The 19,112-nt window shown below is 41.4% G+C and overlaps 1 protein-coding gene across 1 annotated transcript in view; it reads left to right on the top strand.

The window, feature by feature from the left end:
* Positions 1–19,112, top strand: part of LOC146625084 (partitioning defective 3 homolog) — a 359,232-nt gene that overhangs the window by 105,636 nt on the left and 234,484 nt on the right. Inside the window, exon 3 of the mRNA XM_085362620.1 lies at positions 4,325–4,499. Within this exon, the coding sequence (XP_085218746.1) occupies positions 4,325–4,499 (175 nt within the window). The remainder of the gene's footprint in view (positions 1–4,324; positions 4,500–19,112) is intronic.

The raw sequence follows: 19,112 nt of genomic DNA, 5'->3' as shown, positions 1-19,112 counted from the left end.
AGGCGTCCCTTCCACTGGGCTGTAAAAAAGCTGCCGTGGCAGATATGGATTAGCGTCAGAGCATTGCAGTGCAGGTATTACATGTTTTCACTGGCACTGCGAGTGCTGCCCCGTGACTTCTAATAACCTCTGTTGTCTTGTGTCTTCGGAGCACCACTTTGTGAGCGCTTGGGACGGCTGTTTTGTACCAGTGCCACTCCTAATGCCCGGGCTTCATGACAGATCAGAGGTGCTGGGGTGCGTGGGTGGGTAGAAGGATGTATCTGGGAGTTTTGGGAGGGAGGGGGGGTTTGGTTGTCAAAACAGCTCCTCGTTCCCTCCTCAGCCGCTTCCTTTCCATCTCTTCTTCTTCTTCTTCTTCTCCACCTTGCTGCCAAAAGCTGGATAGAGATCAAAGGAGGCCAACATGAAAGGCTTCCCTGAGATTCTGTTTTTTTTTCTTTTCTCGGTGCCCTGTCTCAGTGCTCTCTGTGTTATAGATATGGAAATTCCAAATACATCTTCTACCCAGACTGCAGAGAATGCCCGGCTTCATCCGACTCCTCTCTTTTCTTTCCCTTCTCCTATCCTCTGCCTCGTCTCGCCCCCTTCATCATCATGTCTCGCCATCCCCTGCTCTTGCCTCTCTCCAGCAGCCCTCAGGCATCCAGGTAGATAGCGGTTGATTGGCAGCTGCTGTGACAGTCAGTGGAACCAGCTGAGAGTGGATGAGTGTCAGCCTTGCTCCGGGGGCTTAAGGTAGCGGCAGTGTTGTAGCTCCCTACTGGAGAGAGAGAGAGGCCCATGAAATAAGACTCAGTTCAGTTCTTTTCTTTCCCTCGCTTCTGTCAACTGAAGCAGGTAGGAGCTAAATAGGTTTTTCAAATCGCTCCAGAGTTTATCCTGAGACTGGAAACTGGAACATTTCTTCAACTCACATCCTGTAATGTGCTCGCCTTCTCTCGTTCCTCTCTCCCTACCCTTTTGGTTATCATATAAAAGTCTGTTTTATGATAGGTTATAGCATCTTGTTTTTCAGGGGCTTTTTAAAATTCTTCTCCAGCCTCCCTCCTTCTTCCCTCCTATCTGTTCTGAATCCTCAGCCTCAGCTGTCATGCCACTTGACAATTAGCCATGCTGTTCCCGTCTGTGCTTCATCGCTAAAAAACTTTTTCCTCTTATTTTTTAAACTTCTGAATGCAACTCCATGGCCGCTGTACGGCAGCCACAGGGGGGAAAGTGTGAGAATAAAAAAAAAAGAAAAGTGAAAAGTGAAATCGTCTCAGTTCTAAAGTGGCTGTGACCAATTCCCAGATGGAGGGAAAGCGTTTTTGTGATGGCTTTCAGTGTGTTGCCGCTTGAGCTCTGTCCCGTCAACAGCAAGAATTGCGTCAGCTTTCCCTCTGGCCAAGTGTGTCCCATTCTCCACAGCACAGACAGAGGACACGGTGGCGCTGGAAAGGCCTCGCGCAGCGGGAGGAAGGCGAGGACTCTTTATTGGGTACTCCAAAGACACTTTGTACTGATGATAACCGTGTAAGTCAAACAAAAGCTCAGGTTAGGCCGTTTGCCAGCTCATTTTTCTACCTTTCGATTGTAGTTTTTTTTTGGGTCACAGCTCAAACAGCTGACTACAAGCAATTCTTGACCTTTCTGGAAAAGAAATGAGAGTTGCAGCCTTGCAGGTAAACACAATGCAGAAAGTACAGTTAAAAAAAACCAATCGTCTTATTGTGGTATTATGACCATCGCTGCTAAAGACTTAAATTAAACACAGATAGCTGTGCAAGCTGCATCCGTCTGAGGTCAGATAGTTGAAAAAGCCGTTTTTAAAGGAAGCTGTACTCTACTTATAGAAGAATTAATGGAACATAGTATCAGTGAATAGATCAGCTCAACAACGGACACGGCAAAAAGCAAAAGATGTGTCTGCTAGTTTGGGAATCAGCCAGTTCTTGCATTTTCTTTTTTTCTTCTTCTTGGCTTTATAAGTTGGACGACCTACAGCAGTTTGATGCTTCTGCCCTCAGCTTGTGTACGAAAAAGAACTTTACATGTCTTCTTGGGTAGAAGGGAGGAACGAGCACTTTCAAGAGCCCATAAATATTGAATGCGGGATAAATGCGGACCCATTTGATTATGAAACGGAGAGTGTGTGAATGAGTTTAGTTGTACGTGTCTGATACCAGCAGAGTGCTCTCTAGAGTGTCTGGTGAAAGACTGTGCGTCACTGCAAAGTGGACCTAATTAGGGGGATTTGGGGTGTATTTAAAAATGAATCATACTTCTCCACAACACCAACAACAGTATTCACCACTTCTCTCAAATGGGCAGCTGGCAGGGAGATGGCTTGCTGGATCGCTAAATGCTCCCAGAAACATATGAATGGGAGGCTTGATTGCTTTGTCGCTAATGAGTCATGCAGTCGCGCATACTGTACGCTGGGGCGGCGCAAATGCCGCTGGAGACGGCCCTTCTACTTTTGTTTGTGTTCACAGCTGCCTCTGGTCCTTCGCATAGCTGGCCTGCTCATCATTAACACTTCAAAAAAGGAGCCGGCGGAGCAGAATTTTAAACAATTCATTCAAAGAAGCCCCCCCTAAAAATAGTCTCAGATTGCAGGAATGGCACACTGATCAATATTTATCCTTGTTTTTGCCTATTAACTGTGTTTGCAGTTCAACACAAAGCAAAGCAGCTTTTCTTGCCTGCTTAATAATCACACTTCCCAGTGAGCAAACCTGCACGATATTACCTCCTCAAACTGCCTGATTTGTAATATTGAGGCCTTTTCTCTTTCTTTTCCCCCCCCCCTTTCTGATTGCCTCTCTTTTGCACTAAGTAAATTTGTGATAAACCCTTACAACCTCAGAAATGTAATTTCAGCATCGAAATGGAACACGATTAGAGCGAAATGGGAGAAATCCTTTGGTGATGGAGTGTGTCTCAGGAATGGCATTGGGATGCAAGGAAACAGAGAGAGGGGAAGGGGAAAAAAATACCCTAAACAAAACAGTTTGCTTTAATTGTGTGGTGAATTACAGCAACAGTAAACCACATGGGCATACTCACCGAGAGCCATAAATTCAGACACAAACACATGCACGCTTGAGCATCATCCTCTGCATATGAATGAATTAAATCACAAAGAAGAGCAGGGGCTTCTAAACTTGTTTATATGCAGATTTTCCTGCACTTGAGGTGATGAAAAACAGCAAATACACAGAAAAACGCTTGTGCTATTTTTACCTTCAGACAAATGCGATATGGGATACACAATAGCTGTTTGCTCCCTCCACGTTCACAGCTTTCCATTACACAGACCTGGAGGAAGCACAAGACATAAAAGGGAGTCATCTTATGTCTGTAATATACATGCTATTGTTCCTGTATTGCACGATCTCTATCGCTCTGCCGCTGCCTGATTGCTCTGTCTCGATGGATTGAGAGGTTAATCTCCTTCAGAGAGGTTTATTAACAGGTTGTGCTGGCAATGAAAGCAACTTGGCATTGGTACCTTCACTCCAAGACTACAGCTTGTGCAGCATTTTGGGGATCTTTCATCTCTTTCATCTCTCTCTCCTTGTGCATCCCTCTCAGTCCACGAGTATTAAGTAAAGCTTTGACACATGTGGTGAGTTGGCAATGGCCAGTCTGATTTTTTTTTCCAGCTGATTGTCTTTTTTACTTTAACCTAAATGAGGTCTTTTTCTTGCTCTTTGTTGGCTGTAGTAATCAGTGGTGTGTGTTAGACTCAGATAATTATGGGATGCTATGAGGAGTTCTTCCTATCTGGCCTGGGAAATGTGGCAACGTATCACCTATGTTAGAATGGAGCAGCTGCTCGCTGTGGGAGCCTAACTTGGCAACCCTGAGCACCTCATGCTCCATGACTGCAGATGTTGCAAGATTAAACTGTAGAGAAAGTGAGTGTATGCATATCTGTGAATGGGGACAAAAGTAGTAGATTAGCTGAATAAAAAGCGTGCTCACATGGTGGCAGTTTGGCAGTTTTATTTACTCTTTTAACATTTAGACATCTAGACATCTATTTATCTAGACATTGATATCTAGATAGATAGATATTAGACATCTATCTATCTAGAAATCTATCTATCTGGACATGCATCTATCTATCTATCTAAACATCTAGACCTCTATCAATCTATCTAGCCATCTAGACATGATTTTAGACATCCATCTGGACATACATCTATCTCCACATCTACCATCTATCTCTCTGTCTGTCTACACATCTACCAAGCCATTGGCACCATCTATTTGTTCGTTTTTTTCTTCAAAGCACATGCTAACATACAAATACTTCCTTCTCCTCTCCGTCTAGCTGGTTGCAATATATGAAGAGCAGGATCCTCACAATGGAGGCGACGGTACCAGTGCCAGTTCCACAGGTACACAAAGCCCAGAACCCTTCGCCAGTGAGATGAATTCAGCATCAGCCTTCCAGCCCTACCAGGCCAGTAGTGAGATTGAAGTCACCCCATCTGCTCTGCTATCCAGTGAGTCTAGCATCAACATTTACATCACCACTAATTGTTATTGTCACCTGTCTTTATTCTTGATTCATTCATAACTGTTTAAAAAAATGCACAGTTCTCAGGTCTACTTGACCAGTGAAATGTTCTTGAGCTGTAGACTGGAATATTTGGAAGCGTGAAGTCAATTTTCTGCCTTGAAGCAAAAGGTAGTTGGCATTGTTGAGTGGTACAGTATAAAAAAGAGAAAGTAGCCTTCTGATGCAAAGAAGAGAAAAATTATCATCAGTGTGACTAGTACCTTGAGGCCTGTGCTGTGCTTTTGTAAGAACGAGCAGGAAATGTATGCCACTAGCAGACATTCAAAATGCAAAGCTTTAAAGGTCAGGCACATGAAAGCTGACGTCTGAAAGCTAAAAGTTACTTGGGAAGCCAAGCATAACAAAAGGTAATAATTTCAGACCGTGGTCTGCACTGATGCTTACATTCAGCTCCTTGGGTATCTGCTTATTTTGTGGTGTGAAATTCAGCTACTAAATTATAGCCCCCAAAAATCTGTGTTGCTTAGGTAATGCTATGCTTTGTTGTTCTGAATCACCTTGGCTGACACAGTGTTGATAAAGGTGACCACAGGTTGTCAAAACACATCCATTCAGTTCTGGATTGGAGTAATGTGAGCAATGTTATTAATTTGTTTGTAACAGGGCTGTGAGATCCTGACTCAAACAGATGTGAAAAAAGTAAACTTTTTCTAACTGACACCAATCTGACCACAGTGTGAATATACTTGACATGCTTCAGGTGTATTATTCAGAGTTGAGTGTCTGTCGAGACTTCGAAAGGTGTCCTGGGAATGTCATTGCCCTAAGTTAGACAGACAGGTAGAAACCGAGACAACGGAAGGAACTGAGACGCAGTGGGTTACTTGGTCACGCATGAGCAAAAGCACACATGCCAGAGCAAGATGGACGTGCACGCACTCACACGTGGCACACACAATCAGGAAATGGCAACGCTCAAGTCGGTGAGTCGGTGAGCTTGATGCGGAGCTGTCTTAAACTTCAAAGGACATCTAAGACGTTCAAAGCCAAAGCGCACATATAGGCGCCGGCTGACACAGTCGTGCACATGAATGAACAGTTGACTTTACTCTTCTGCTCTGACACAAAAGCTCGTTCCAACCTGATAGAATGTGAAGATTTATGGAAATGACGTGAGAATGGTGGCAGTCTGAAAGTGAACCAGAGGCACAGCGTGGAAAAAGCAGGTGCGTGTGATGCTGTCTGACCTGCTGTCAAAAAGCTTCACACAAACCACCACGATTTTACCCTAACTCATTTATAGCTTTAAACACTGTTTGTGTGTTGAAAGAGCGACTTAAAATTAGCACATTCAGATCAAACTGCTCAATTAAGTGTAATTTAAATCATGTGAATCCATGGCAATAAAACTAAAGTGAAACGTATCACTTGTTTACATTTTATTTAATAGAAAAAAAGACTACTGTCCTCATTCATATACACTGATTAGTGTGTAATTACATCTTTAAACAAACTAAAGCATTCCCACAACTTAAAATGAATCCATTAAAAATTAATGGGAGCAGATGTCTGTTTGTGGAAGCCTCACGTTGCACCGCTATCTTAAATACAGCGACTGAGATGGACATCGCTGTTCTGCCTAATCGTGTTTTATGTCTGACTGAGATAGTTAGAGATTATTTTTATTTAATTAACCTTGAGTATCAGTGTAATATATCAATCTTTCAGTGGAAACACTATATGAAAAGAAATGGACAAAATTTCAGGCCACCTGTATGTAATTTTAGGTCATCTAATATCTCAAATAATGATTGAAAACGCAGCGTTCAGGATGATTGAAAATGCATCGAGGCACTTACAGTTGGTAGCCTAGCCATCAAAGTTCCTGCATTTGAAAAAGTATTATCTCCTGAACATTTTTTTAAGAGAAAAATTTTAGAACTTTATTTAAACCCTCTCAGTGTTGCAGAGTGGTTGTAGATTGCTCTGTTTCTTTACAGTAGATACAAACTATAGAATTTGACTGTAACTATACTATAACGTGTAGTCATTATGCAGTGTAATTTTATTGAGTGTTCATGGTGGATGGTGGGGTGTGGACCTTATTTCTGCCCTCCAAAGCCTTGCATGTGAATTACACAGAAGACAGAGTGTTTTCTCAGTGTTGTTCTATATCTGATACGGAGCTCTTACCCTCTTTATCTCATGGAAAAACCTTTTAGATATTATTGTTGAACAGAATCATAAAGTAATGAATTAAACTGTGAAGACCTGTTTGACCTTCTGCTGATTTTTTTCATAGATACTAGCCACACTTTTTCTTATTTGGATGTCACGGTGATGAGTTTGTGAAAGCTTTCTTCGCCTACGCAAACTTTCAGTTCAATTCAATTTTATTTATATAGCGCCAAATCGCAACAACAGTCGCCTCAAGGCGCTTCATATTGTACAGTCGATACAGAGAAAAACCCAACAATCATATGACCCCCTATGAGCAAGCACTTTGACGACAGTGGGAAGGAAAAACTCCCTTTGAACAGGAAGAAACCTCCGGCAGAACCAGGCTCAGGGAGGGGCGGGGCCATCTGCTGCGACTGGTTGGGGTGAGAGAAGGAAGACAGGATAAAGACATGCTGTGGAAGAGAGACAGAGGTTAATAACAGATATGATTCAATGCAGAGAGGTCTATTAATACATACTGAGTGAGAAAGGTGACTGGAAAGGAAAAACTCAATGCATCATGGGAATCTCCCGGCAGCCTACGTCTATTGCAGCATAACTAAGGGAGGATTCAGGGTCACCTGGTCCAGCCCTAACTATATGCTTTAGCAAAAAGGAAAGTTTTAAGCCTAATCTTAAAAGTAGAGATAGTGTCTGTCTTCTGAATCCAAACTGGAAGCTGGTTCCACAGAAGAGGGGCCTGAAAACTGAAGGCTCTGCCTCCCATTCTACTTTTAAATACTCTAGGAACAACAAGTAGGCCTGCAGAGCGAGAGCGAAGTGCTCTAATAGGGTGATATGGTACTACAAGGTCACTAAGATAAGATGGGGCCTGATTATTTAAGACCTTGTATGTGAGGAGCAGGATTTTGAATTCAATTCTGAATTTAACAGGAAGCCAATGAAGAGAAACTAATACAGGAGAAATATGCTCTCTCTTTCTAGTCCCTGTCAGGACTCTTGCTGCAGCGTTTTGGATTAACTGAAGGCAAACATGCTCTAAAGCATGTTTTTTTGCATAAATAGCTAATCTTAGATTGTGGTTAAGCAGAAAAACTGATTCCTGCACATAACGTTTCCTGTAATGAGCCTTACTTCTATGAAGAGCAGTGTTTGGAGAACATGACAAGATGATGAAGAAGGATGGTAGAAAAGAGGTCATCAGGTTGGTGAAGCAAATGACATGTATTGTTTGTTGCAGCGGTGAGGGGACGCTTCACCAAGAAACTGCAAACAGGGTTGTATTACACAGCCTATTAGTTCCTGGGAGATTGTATGTAATGCACATCAACTCTTTTTATATGTTGCTGTCTCAAAACTTGTTTTAAGCGTCAGGCTGACTGGCATCGCATGTACATGGTCAGTGAGATAAACAGACAGCTGATGGTCCCTCCAGAGATGCAGATGAGTGAATTACTGGCAGCATTATTGCAAATCAGGCATCAAAGTGTAGCAGCAGCACCCTTGGCAGCTGTGCTCTGAGGCAGAGAATAATGGCTACTTAAAATCATCATCTTTTAGAGCCATATTGATTGTTTTTTTTTCCCTCCTCCATCTCCCGCAGTCCCAAAACTCTACCTCTCGCTTCACTTTCCGTTCTCCACCCCTCCTCTTGCCACCGCCTCGGGAGCCCATTTTAGATTTCCATGCTAACATGTGCCATGCAGGTCAAACTGTTAATAATTGGATTGGAGATGAGATGTAAATTACAATAATGAATGTAATTTTCCCGTAATTATACGGATGCCGGAGCTGCCTCTGCCTCTACTTCGCACTAAATTCGAATCTTTCAGAAGTAAGAAACTGTCTGAAACTTTAAATTAACACCGGATCTTAATGGCGCTTGCTTCGAAATTGAATGCTCTGTTCTCTGTTACTCAAAGAATTTCACTCCACAGTTCAGTGATTTGAACCAGGAGCTGACTTTGTGTTGCTGGAAGTTTGTCGGCTTTAGTTTTAAACATATGTTTAAAATTATTTTTGAAAGTTTCATATGAATAAACGCACATTCCTCAGTGATGCTAGTGTTGCTACAAATTGGGAGCTAGTGTTTTAATAGCTCTTTAAGGCCAAAGATAATAAAAGTGAGCTATTTTACTAGCAGATGGGTCTTGGTTTGAAGCCAGTTCATGGAGGATGGAAGAATTGATACCATTTACTGGTCATGAGCTCGCCTGACCTAAATCCAATAGAAAACCTCTGAAACATTTCTGCTCGTCTCACGAGGTTGCAGGTCAAACCATCTCATTAGGAGCATGCCTCGATGTTGCATGCAAGCACGTAGGGGTCATTCAAACTACTCAGTATCATTTTTAGTTGTTGCAGTGATGATATCTGCCACATCAGTATTTCCCTTTGATTTTTGGGTGTCTAAATTCAGCCTTTTGTGGCTTTTTGTGGCATTAATTTGTCCCTAACACATTACCCTGTCCACATCAGTATAGATGTCCACCATGGTGTTTTTCCCCATTGAGAGCAGATGTTTTATGAGCTGTGTATCTACAGCTTTAAGGAACTCAAGGGAAACTTAAATGTGTGACTGAAACATGCATTCCTTTGCATTAATCTGACAGCAACTGAATTTTTACCTGAACAGGCAGTTTTGCTGTTTGGGCTTGAGCAACAAGGACGGATCACTTTCAACACCACATGTGTCTGCATGTTTTGTTTTGGATCATTGCAATTCCAATTTGCAATTAGATTAAGATAATTGTCTATGAAGCTGAAATCTGAACACACACACACACACGGACATCCAGTTTGTGTTTCTTCCTTGACTTGAACTTGACTTTACTGTGTTTTTTATTTTTAGGTTTTTATAGAAAGTCCACAGCACTTGTTTAGGACACACAATCAGGAAATGGGAGAAGCTCAAGTGTTATTGACAGTGGTTAAAAGTACACTGACATTGATGCGGAGTGGCTTTAAAAGGCTAACAAAAAGATCACAGTGATTGCACTGATCCATTACAAAACTGGCATTATTTTTTGTTCAGCTCAAAGTGAAAAATCTATGGATAACTTTTTCTTTTCCATTTCCACTCTGACCACTTTACAACTTTCAACCCCCCTGCCAAGTCAGACTTGCAGTGTAATGACAAATTGTCCATTCCTCGACCGACCCGCTCCTCTGCTGAATCTTTTGAATCTCTGCCCGTCTTGGTCCTCGAGGCTCTGCAGCGACAGGGTTGCCTGGATGCCATTAGAGAAATTGCTCGTGGATGGAGGTGGGGGGGTTGACACCTTCAAAGAGGAGTGCTTTCATCTAATCAATTTGGCTTAGTGGCCTGCCATTGAGGAGGCTCCCTGCCACCAGCCAAGGCCATGTAAAAGTCACAGCAGAGAGGGGGACACTCCGTGACACAAAACACTGGATCTCCATCTTAGATTTAAGGCTTAAGAAGTGGCCTGCGCCCTCTGTCACGGGGGCCCTCCCAGTGGGTTTGGGTGAATTCCAAAGGCTGTGATTGCCCATTATAGATAAACTACCAGGTTTAAGTTTGGGACCCTGTGCAGCTCGGTGTGATACGAGGAACAGATACTTATCTCTGTTATCTGCCTTCTTTCTCTCCAACTCTCTCCGCACCACAGCCACCTTCAATCTCTCACCTCAGTGGTGAGCAGGTGACGCAGTGCGATCTTGGGACTTTGATATCAGAAGAATCGCAGTGTGCGTCAGCTGACTGCTCCTGTCAGGTGGTTAACCCAGCTCACGTCATCTTCGTCTGCTGATTTCAATCCTGCAGAGGAAAATGTTTGAGCTTTAGCTTACATAGAGCAAAAATAGGATCTAAACTATTTTTTAGTAGTGACTGATGACAACTTTTTTAAATATTTTAGTTTCATTGAACGTATTTTGAGATACGGGCAAAAAAAGGGAAAATGTCTTCAAGGACAGTAGTACGACATGCTAGCTCACCTACGCCTCCCAACTCAGGTCATGTTTATTTTCCTTTAACAAAACCCTTTAACTTTTAAATCAGAGTCCCTTGAAAATTATTAAACCTAACCCATTCATACTATATTTGTATGAATGAATGGATTTCTGCTTCTTTGTATGTGCCTTTGTAAATCCCTTTTGTTTTGTTTTTCACTGTAATGGGTTTAAATTGTACTCAACATCACAGAGACATGAAGGATGTGTATATAACAACTAGTTTACACTTCCAAACCAAAAGTCTGTGTTCTGTCGTCTATAGAAGTCATTTGATCCTGCATTTAAAAAAACCCATAATGCCACTGATTTTGCTAAATAAAGTATAGCATGCTACATGATGATGATGATAATAGCAGGACTTTTTAGATCATTTAAGATAGTTTCACTGTATATTCTCCCCAAGGCATATTAGAAATACTTGGAAGCTTTTGGGAGAAGAGTTCATACAGGTTGCAAATACATGGAAAACATCATTTTTCATACTTTCCCGTGGCTGTAATGTTAAATTCATTATTTGAGCTGTGTTGAAGTTGCAGCTCATATGGCATCCATAAGCATGGTTTTCATTGCAAACTCACATTATGCAATCATCTTCTTTGTCATTTCAGTCGAGCTTTGGTGACTCATGATGAGAGGCACCTTCCAACCTCAGACTGCGTGTCATATTACCAGTGCTTCTTCTATAGTCGTTTCTTATTTAGCAGGCATATAACTACTGAATAACAAAGATGGAATTAGACAGGGCAGCGAGATGAAAACTTCTGATCCTGTGGGTGTTGCAGAGAAAGATGTTTTGTGCACAGACTGTTCATATGGAGAAAAAAAATGAGTAGCTAATGATGTATGAGCTGGGCATCTGGGTAATGTAATTAGATGAGGGCTACAAGAAAATGGGCTACAAGGTGTTATAGCAACAAAAGAAAGTGCTTATATCCCTCTCCAGCACTTAGTTCTGTAGCTGGTTTCTGCTCAAAGGAAACTGTGGGGAATAATAAATGTAAGAAACACAGTCAATCCCTCACTGAATTTTATCATTACAGGCAATGAAATTGTTAAGAAACAACCCATAATTTCTCATCCGGAGAGCTCGAATTTTCTGTTTGTTTCTTTTTTTCTCTCTTTTATATATTACTCCTGGAAGAGGTGGTGAAATAGCCTTTTTTAAGGCTCTCTGTTTCTCTCTCATCCTCTGCAGTGCTATAACATGATCCATCATCTTGACATTTGTCATGACAGGCTTACCCTCTCCACTAACACTGAACAAGAACAACATTTATTCAGCTCTGATTCAACAAAACATTAATACAGCCAGAGCTATATTCTTGTTGTCCAGCCCCTGCTTTACAAATGTCTGTTTGAGGAAATCACCAGTGTTACAATCGAGTTATCTGTATTAATTCCCCAAATTCCTGCAAAGGAAAAGCATTTATTGATGGGATGTAAGATGTGGTAATATAATCATTTTTCTAAGTTCATGCTGCCAAGTAGATCTATGAAGACCAGCACTGACAAAAACACTTGATAGCAAGTCTGAGAACCCTAAATAAGAATGACAATTTTTTTTTTATTAAGTACAAAAATAAGCAAATATTTTTGGATTTTTTTCCCCGACTTCCGGGCTTTGCATGCAAATGTATGTTTGTGTCTGCATCACCTATCATAGATCTACTCAACCTTGCTTTGGCGGCGGTCCACTCCAGCTGTGCATAACACCTCTCAGCGTAGATTCCGAGCTGAGTACACACTCAGCGGAGAGGATGTTGGGATAGCAAGCTCATCATTAGCAAGCTGAAAGCACTTTTAAGCCCGTTGGTCCTTAGGAGACTCTGAACTGCCTCTCCCTACCTGCGTTAGTGGAGAGGCTATTAGTTATGTCAACTCTTAATCATACTCACGCTCGCAGTGTGGAGAGGGAGAGCGATGGAGCGCCCAAGGTGGGTCTTTAAACTGCTGAGGAGTGGGCGTTCTGTTTCACAGTCGCTGAGAATATAGTCATAAAAATGCTCATATGTTTCTAATATCATCCAGAGCTTATTATGGCTAATTATTACAACAATTATTGCAACGCTAAATGGGGAAGACAGTGTTTTGGTAATGAAGTGTGAAGTGCTCAGAGTGGTAAAAGTCTCCACTCAGCACTGCTGGGAAGGCGCTACCAGTTCGATTCCTATTATTACTTCTGCTAGGATCCCAGTAAAGCCTTAGCAAGACAGCTGAATCATGTGGAGATGTGTCTGTGTGTGAGTTTGTTGACTGCTTTATTGCTTCCTGAGCTGGGCTGAGAGATGTCCTGCAGGTCACTTGTGTCACACTTAAAGCAACAGAGACACGCAGAGGTCTTCACCGAGCAAGTCATTTACACTTTGTGACATGCAAAAATGGATAAAACAGTAAATGGCCATAACCTCATGACAGACAGCAAGAGGAGGGAGTTTGTTTGTTTGTTTGCGCTGACCTCGGTGTCATCTCAGCACCAGAAGGACATTCAGCAGTCTCGTTTCTGCCTGTTGTAGCTGAAATATGGCATCTTCGTGCAGGCTCAGTATGCAGTTTGTTTTTTTCTGTTTTTTGAACGCGGACATATTTATGGAGTTTTAAGAAAAACCTGTGATTGATTTCACCCAAGACAAAGGCACTGTGTTCGGAACATCTGTTTTTCCCCCTTACTTTTTGACCACTGGGATGGCTTCTGTTGCCAAGTTACAATCCCATTTTTTAAATGATCAAAATAATTCAATAAACCAAACCAGAGGTTTAGGTCTTCAGTAGTTAGCCTCTGTGCCATTAATTAAAACAGATCTCTTCTTTTTGCTTCCAGATTCTTCAGCTCAGTTCTCATTCTTACTTTAAGGAGAATAACCGCGAGCATCTTACTTCAGTTTCCTGGCTCAGCTGTATATGAGAAACAGATTTTTTAACGTCTTTCAGATTCCATTGAAACACAACGAAACATGGAGCTCATTATTACACATCCTCTTCTTATATGTGGTGGTAAACTTGCAGTGTTTCTCTTTATCAGTACAAAAATGTGGAGCCTTTAAATGCGGTGGAGCGATGAGTAGCAAGAAGATCCTGGGTTTGAATCCAGTGTCTGGCCGGGTGTGCGTGGGTTCTCTGTGGGTACTCTGGCTTTCTCCCACGGTTCAAATACATGCAGTTAGTAGGGTTAGGTTAATGGATGATTTTAAATTGCAGATAAGGGTGAATGATTGCCTGTTTCTCATTGTTAGCCCTGCAATAGATTGGCCAGGGTGTACCCCACCTCTCGCCCGATGGCAGCTGGAATAGGCTCCAGCCCCCTGTGACGTGTGAAGAATATAAATGGATGGAACATTTAAACAAAGAAAGCAAATTAAAAAGAAAAAACTATATTTTTAGTCCTAATCCAAGAACATCACTGCATGGTAATTATAATGATTATACTTCAGAATAATTAGCATAATTACTTGAGCTTTCATTTCTTTTCATATTCAAAACATTTCAAAGAATTGCTTTAACTACAAATACAAAATGACACACAGGAAAAAAACTGTTTTGTTCGTTAGTCAGTGAGAACCTGTGGGCTTCATTTACATTGTGTCTGTGCTGTATGTTAAAAAAGGGTCACAGATGGCCAAGAGCAATACCTCCTGCTCCTCTGACTCACTAAGTCACTAAAGGGTTATGGGGTGTTTAGCATCCCTTTGTCTCCCGGCTCTTCGTCCCAGCGGACCTCCCCACAGCTCCTCCACCCAGCTCATTAGCCCTTTTCTAAGAGCCTCCCATCCCTTTCTGTTTCATTGTCTTCCGCAGGGAGGTCACCTGTGAAATGTGTCCGCTTCAAATCGCACACCAGGGAAGCATTTACATGCATGTGTAGCCACATGTGGGTGGAAAGAAAACATACATGTTTACACACATCTCATGCAGACAGACATTCATGAACACATGCTAATGTGTGACACGAGATCGTTGATGTGTGCTTCAGCGCGGGACGGAATAATTGTTTTGCAGGTTAACGCCACGACAAGCGAGCAGACGCACACCCACAGATATTAAACTTTGATTCTAACGAGTCACTTTGTGTCAGTTTTTAAGAGCACGTCTGTCACGGACAAATCTTTTTTCAAATACAGAGAATGTATCACTCTTGGAAAATAGGGCAAGTTAATTTCAGCTGATAGCAGCTGAAATGATCTCACCATGAGGCTGTGCTGGATAAATTGAAAGTGCAGAATTTTTTTTCTTCTTTTCTTGCCGCATACCCCGTCTCACAGAAATAGAGGCTAAATAACACACAGTGCAGTAAAACTCACTCCAGCTAGAGTGTGGCACAATAGAAAGATGTTGTGTGAAGTTTTCCGGGTCCTAGCCTGCTTGTGGGACAGGGATCCAGAGTTCAGCCGCTCAATGCTCGCTGTCCTCCCGTTTCCCAGAATACTCCTCTGCCACCTTCCCATCTCCTTGGCTCACGTTCACGACTCTGATCAAAGCAGAACATTTGTGCATACCCGTGGTTTCATTTTGAAGCCATTTAAATATTACGGTCAAGTTCATTTGAGAATGTGCAGCAGCTACCCATGGCGCAGACTCCCTGTGCGGTCCATTCAGCTGTTAAGAAACCACATGCTGATATTTCCAAAAGAATTCATGGTCGGGAATGTTTGCATACAAGAATGCAGCTGCTTCCTCTCTTATGTTATAGACTTGAACTGTGAATTATTAAAGGTACATTGTTTAAAATCTCACAACTAAGTGTCTGTACATTGCAGATTCAGTCAACTGAATTCTGTTTTCTTACTCCGCCCAATTCAAGTACATAATTCTAGCTGCGATGGTCGTTCATCTGTAGTGATTGTTACCTGACAGGCTACAGCTGGGCTGTAAAACTTTATGAAATGAGTCTTAAATGAGCTGATGAGTTAGTGAAGATCACTTCTGTCCATTGAGAGGAAATTCTGAGGTGAGTTTTTGAGGATATGCTGAACTTTTGTATTGGTAAGCGGGGCTATTTTTATTAGCTGCTGTTAAGATAAGATAAGATAAGATAGAACTTTATTAATCCCTCGGGTGGGTTCCTCTGGGAAATTCGACTTCCAAAAAGCACAGCAACGACCGAAGTTACAGTTACAGAATTGTTATATATATATATATATATATATATATATATATATATACACACACACACACACACACACACACACACACACACACACACACACACACACACACACACACACACACATATAAATACAGAGACAAATATAAATAAAATATACAAAGGGGATAAATAGAATAAATAGGAATAAAAAATAAAAATACAAGTGAATTGCACATTTCAAGTATTGAGTCTATTGCACTGTTGACTATTTACAAAAAGTATTGCACAAGGTATTGTACAGTGAGGTGAAGAGGCACTACAGCTTAGTTGTTCCCCCCTCCTTTGTCCTCCTGTTTCCCCTCCCTCTCCCCTCCAGAGAGGAGTTAAACAGTTTGATGGCGTGTGGGACAAAGGAGTTTTTAGCCAGTGTAATTGAAATTTTCTTTGAAGTGGAACATTTTTGGACTCAGATACTTGGTGAATAGACTCTGATGACATTCTCACATCATATGAACCTATTTGGGGGGGCAAGTGGGATTTTTTAGGACACTCAAGCCAACATTAGATGAGTGTTTCCCAACCTTTTGAAGCCATGGTACATATTTCACATTAGAAAAGTCACACGGCACACCACCAACAAAAATCTCACAGGAAGCATATTGATCATTTTTCAACGGCACCAGGTATAGTGGAATTGACTCGGTTTGTCCCCAGTATGCCTTTTTGCTTTCTTTGACCACTACTCTTGCTAGGACCTTCATCTGAGTCAGAACTTTCTCCAGGACCCAGGTCAGATTGAATACTATTTTTTTCTTTTCAAATATTTATCTATTGCTATTATGTGCTGTGTCGTCTCACAGCATGACTATTATGTAATTTCTTCTTCTGTTTTACTAGCAGTTGGGAACCCATTTACTTAGAGCAGTTAGTTGCACTGCCCTCTAGGGGAAGAGAATGTAATTGTTCTGCCCGTTACCCACGGCGATCGCTTGGAGTACTAATCAGGTGGAGCCAGATAATCTTCCACGGCACACCTGATCATTTCACAGTGGTTGGGAAACACTGCATTAGATGACATAATGTTAGCATATAACAAGCTTTTGCTGTTCAGCCAACACACCAGCTGTACGTAGATGGAAGAATCATGTGTTCAATCTGCTGACTTTAAGTAATTGTGACTAATAATAATATTGAATTGATGGCTATACCCATGTATTTTTAATGGATTATGTTTATGATGTATTAATTTGTTTATAATTACAAACTAATCAATGTATGTTCATGAGTACAACATTCTTTTTTTTTCTATTAAATAAACCAAGTAACCTTTAAAGTCTCTTCATTTTTGCATAGGAGACAGCAGATAGTTAAAACGTATAGTTTTTTCAGCTGTGTAGGAAAAATCCTGTCTCCTTTGAAACATCTACACATGTTGAGCATAGGAAAAAAAAATCCTGGAACTCATTTGGTTTCTAGTGTCTTGTTCCAGCAGAGCATATGCAGGTTGACATGAAGGGCTTGAATTTCCTGCCCACTTCCTAAAGCCTGCCGGCCCAAATTGTTTTTGTCGTGTGCTATTTAGTCAAGTAGCGGAGATGAAACCCACAACTAGCTGACTCACAGCATGTCTGTAGTACAACCTTGGGTTAATCTCAGGGGGTGTAGCTCAGGGGCAAAGCAGTTGACTGCAGATCAAGAGGTTCCCTAGTTTCAATCTGGGCACCCTCTCTTTTCGGGACAGGGTGGTGACATGAGTCACACTTCAAATGTCAACAGAGTTACAGCTGCCATGTGGTCAAGCTTGTACCTTCTTCAGCAGTTCAGATAAATAACCTTTTCCTTGTGAGTAATAGAAGCGCCTCCATCTTGTCACCGTTTCAGATGTTTTTAAAAATGAGATACATGAAGGATGAGCGCAATCCCCACAAAACACTCACAGGTGTGGCTAGTTTTACATGTGATTTACAGTAGTTGCAGGCACAGCTGGTTCATTTCAATATCAAGCATAAAATCTAAGACATGCTTTTTTGGCATTAAATGTGAAGGCTATTATTAATATTGCATGTGTAAATGATAGTAAATCAATCTGAACACTCGATTTAAACTCTGTGCAAAAAGATATTTTGTGTCTGGACAAAAGAACTCCCAGAAATATAAATGCAACAGGGTCAGTCTGTGGTTTGCACCTAAGTTTGGGATCTTATTTCAAAAGAACTGATCTGTCCGAAGATTCACGTTTGCTGTAAATGTTACAGACATGAAGCTTGTGCGTTTTGTTTCACTTTACATATTTTCAATCTTTTTTTCATTTGCATTTAGTTTTGGAGAAATGTAATGTTGTTTTGATTCGGTTTTCTATTAACTTAATGAGAAAATGGTAATTAAGGTATCTTCCGTGCCTCTGCTGATTTGTTTTCTCCCCTTATACCCCCGGCCTGCCAGCTTTGTGCAGCTCCTAATAAGGAAACACGAGGAAAAAAAGCTCTGTTTCCAAGTGTTTGATGAGCTGAAAAAGTACTAAGAACACTTAAATTGCACAATGATGAGAGTTCACTTTAGATGTGGCACTGAGATCATAGTGGACCACGGTCCTCTTGTTGGCGGTTCAAGTTCAAAGGACAGAATCTAAATTTGTCAAGAAATGAAAAAAAGTAAGCAAACTTTCATCTTGGCGTGATGTCTCAGTCACGGAGTGTGCCCTCTACTTTCTTCAAAAGTTTCTCAAATGGAAATCCGTCTGCCCGGACAACTGTGAAAAAAGACACTCTGGCGAAAAAGTTCACGCTTCTCAGTGCATGATCACGACTTTAGAACTTCAAGTGCTGTTGCAATTGCTCCAATTTTACTTGCATATTTCATCATTCTGAACACCTTACTGAGGGGTCAAAATGTCCCACTGCTGCGAGCACTCTAAACTTTGGACCTATGATGATACCTCTTTCCTGAGATGTAAAGCAATGTTATTTTTGCTCCGTATCAAATTTGGGCTAATTCCCTGTGAAATCCATCCCTCGGTTTGTGATGTAACAAGCTGTATAGAGTGACTTAAGCAAAGATTTATTGACATTTCAGCGCAACTCTACCTTAATGTTACAGCCACACTGTTACGTGCGTGCAATTCTTACAAAAACCTCGATATGTTTGTGCGATAATATCTTTATTTGCGTTATCAGTGAAACTAAAGGAAAGCCTGTGTAATGACTATGCCACCCGGTTGCTCAATTACATGTGTTATTTGTACTGAGTGTAAAACAGTATCTACCCAGAAGAATTTATTTTTTCTAAACAACCGCCTGCCTCGAATTTCTATGAAATCCTCATGTGCTTTTATAAACCCGTGTGACTGATCAGAGCGATGCT

This window comes from Diplotaxodon limnothrissa, linkage group LG9 (genome assembly GCF_057381915.1).
Source record: "Diplotaxodon limnothrissa isolate DT_005_m linkage group LG9, D_limnothrissa_male_GT1.1, whole genome shotgun sequence".
Classification (NCBI taxonomy): domain Eukaryota; kingdom Metazoa; phylum Chordata; class Actinopteri; order Cichliformes; family Cichlidae; genus Diplotaxodon; species Diplotaxodon limnothrissa.
The sequence above is the reverse complement of the archived record's forward strand: the minus strand, read 5'-3'. Positions and strand labels throughout refer to the sequence as shown.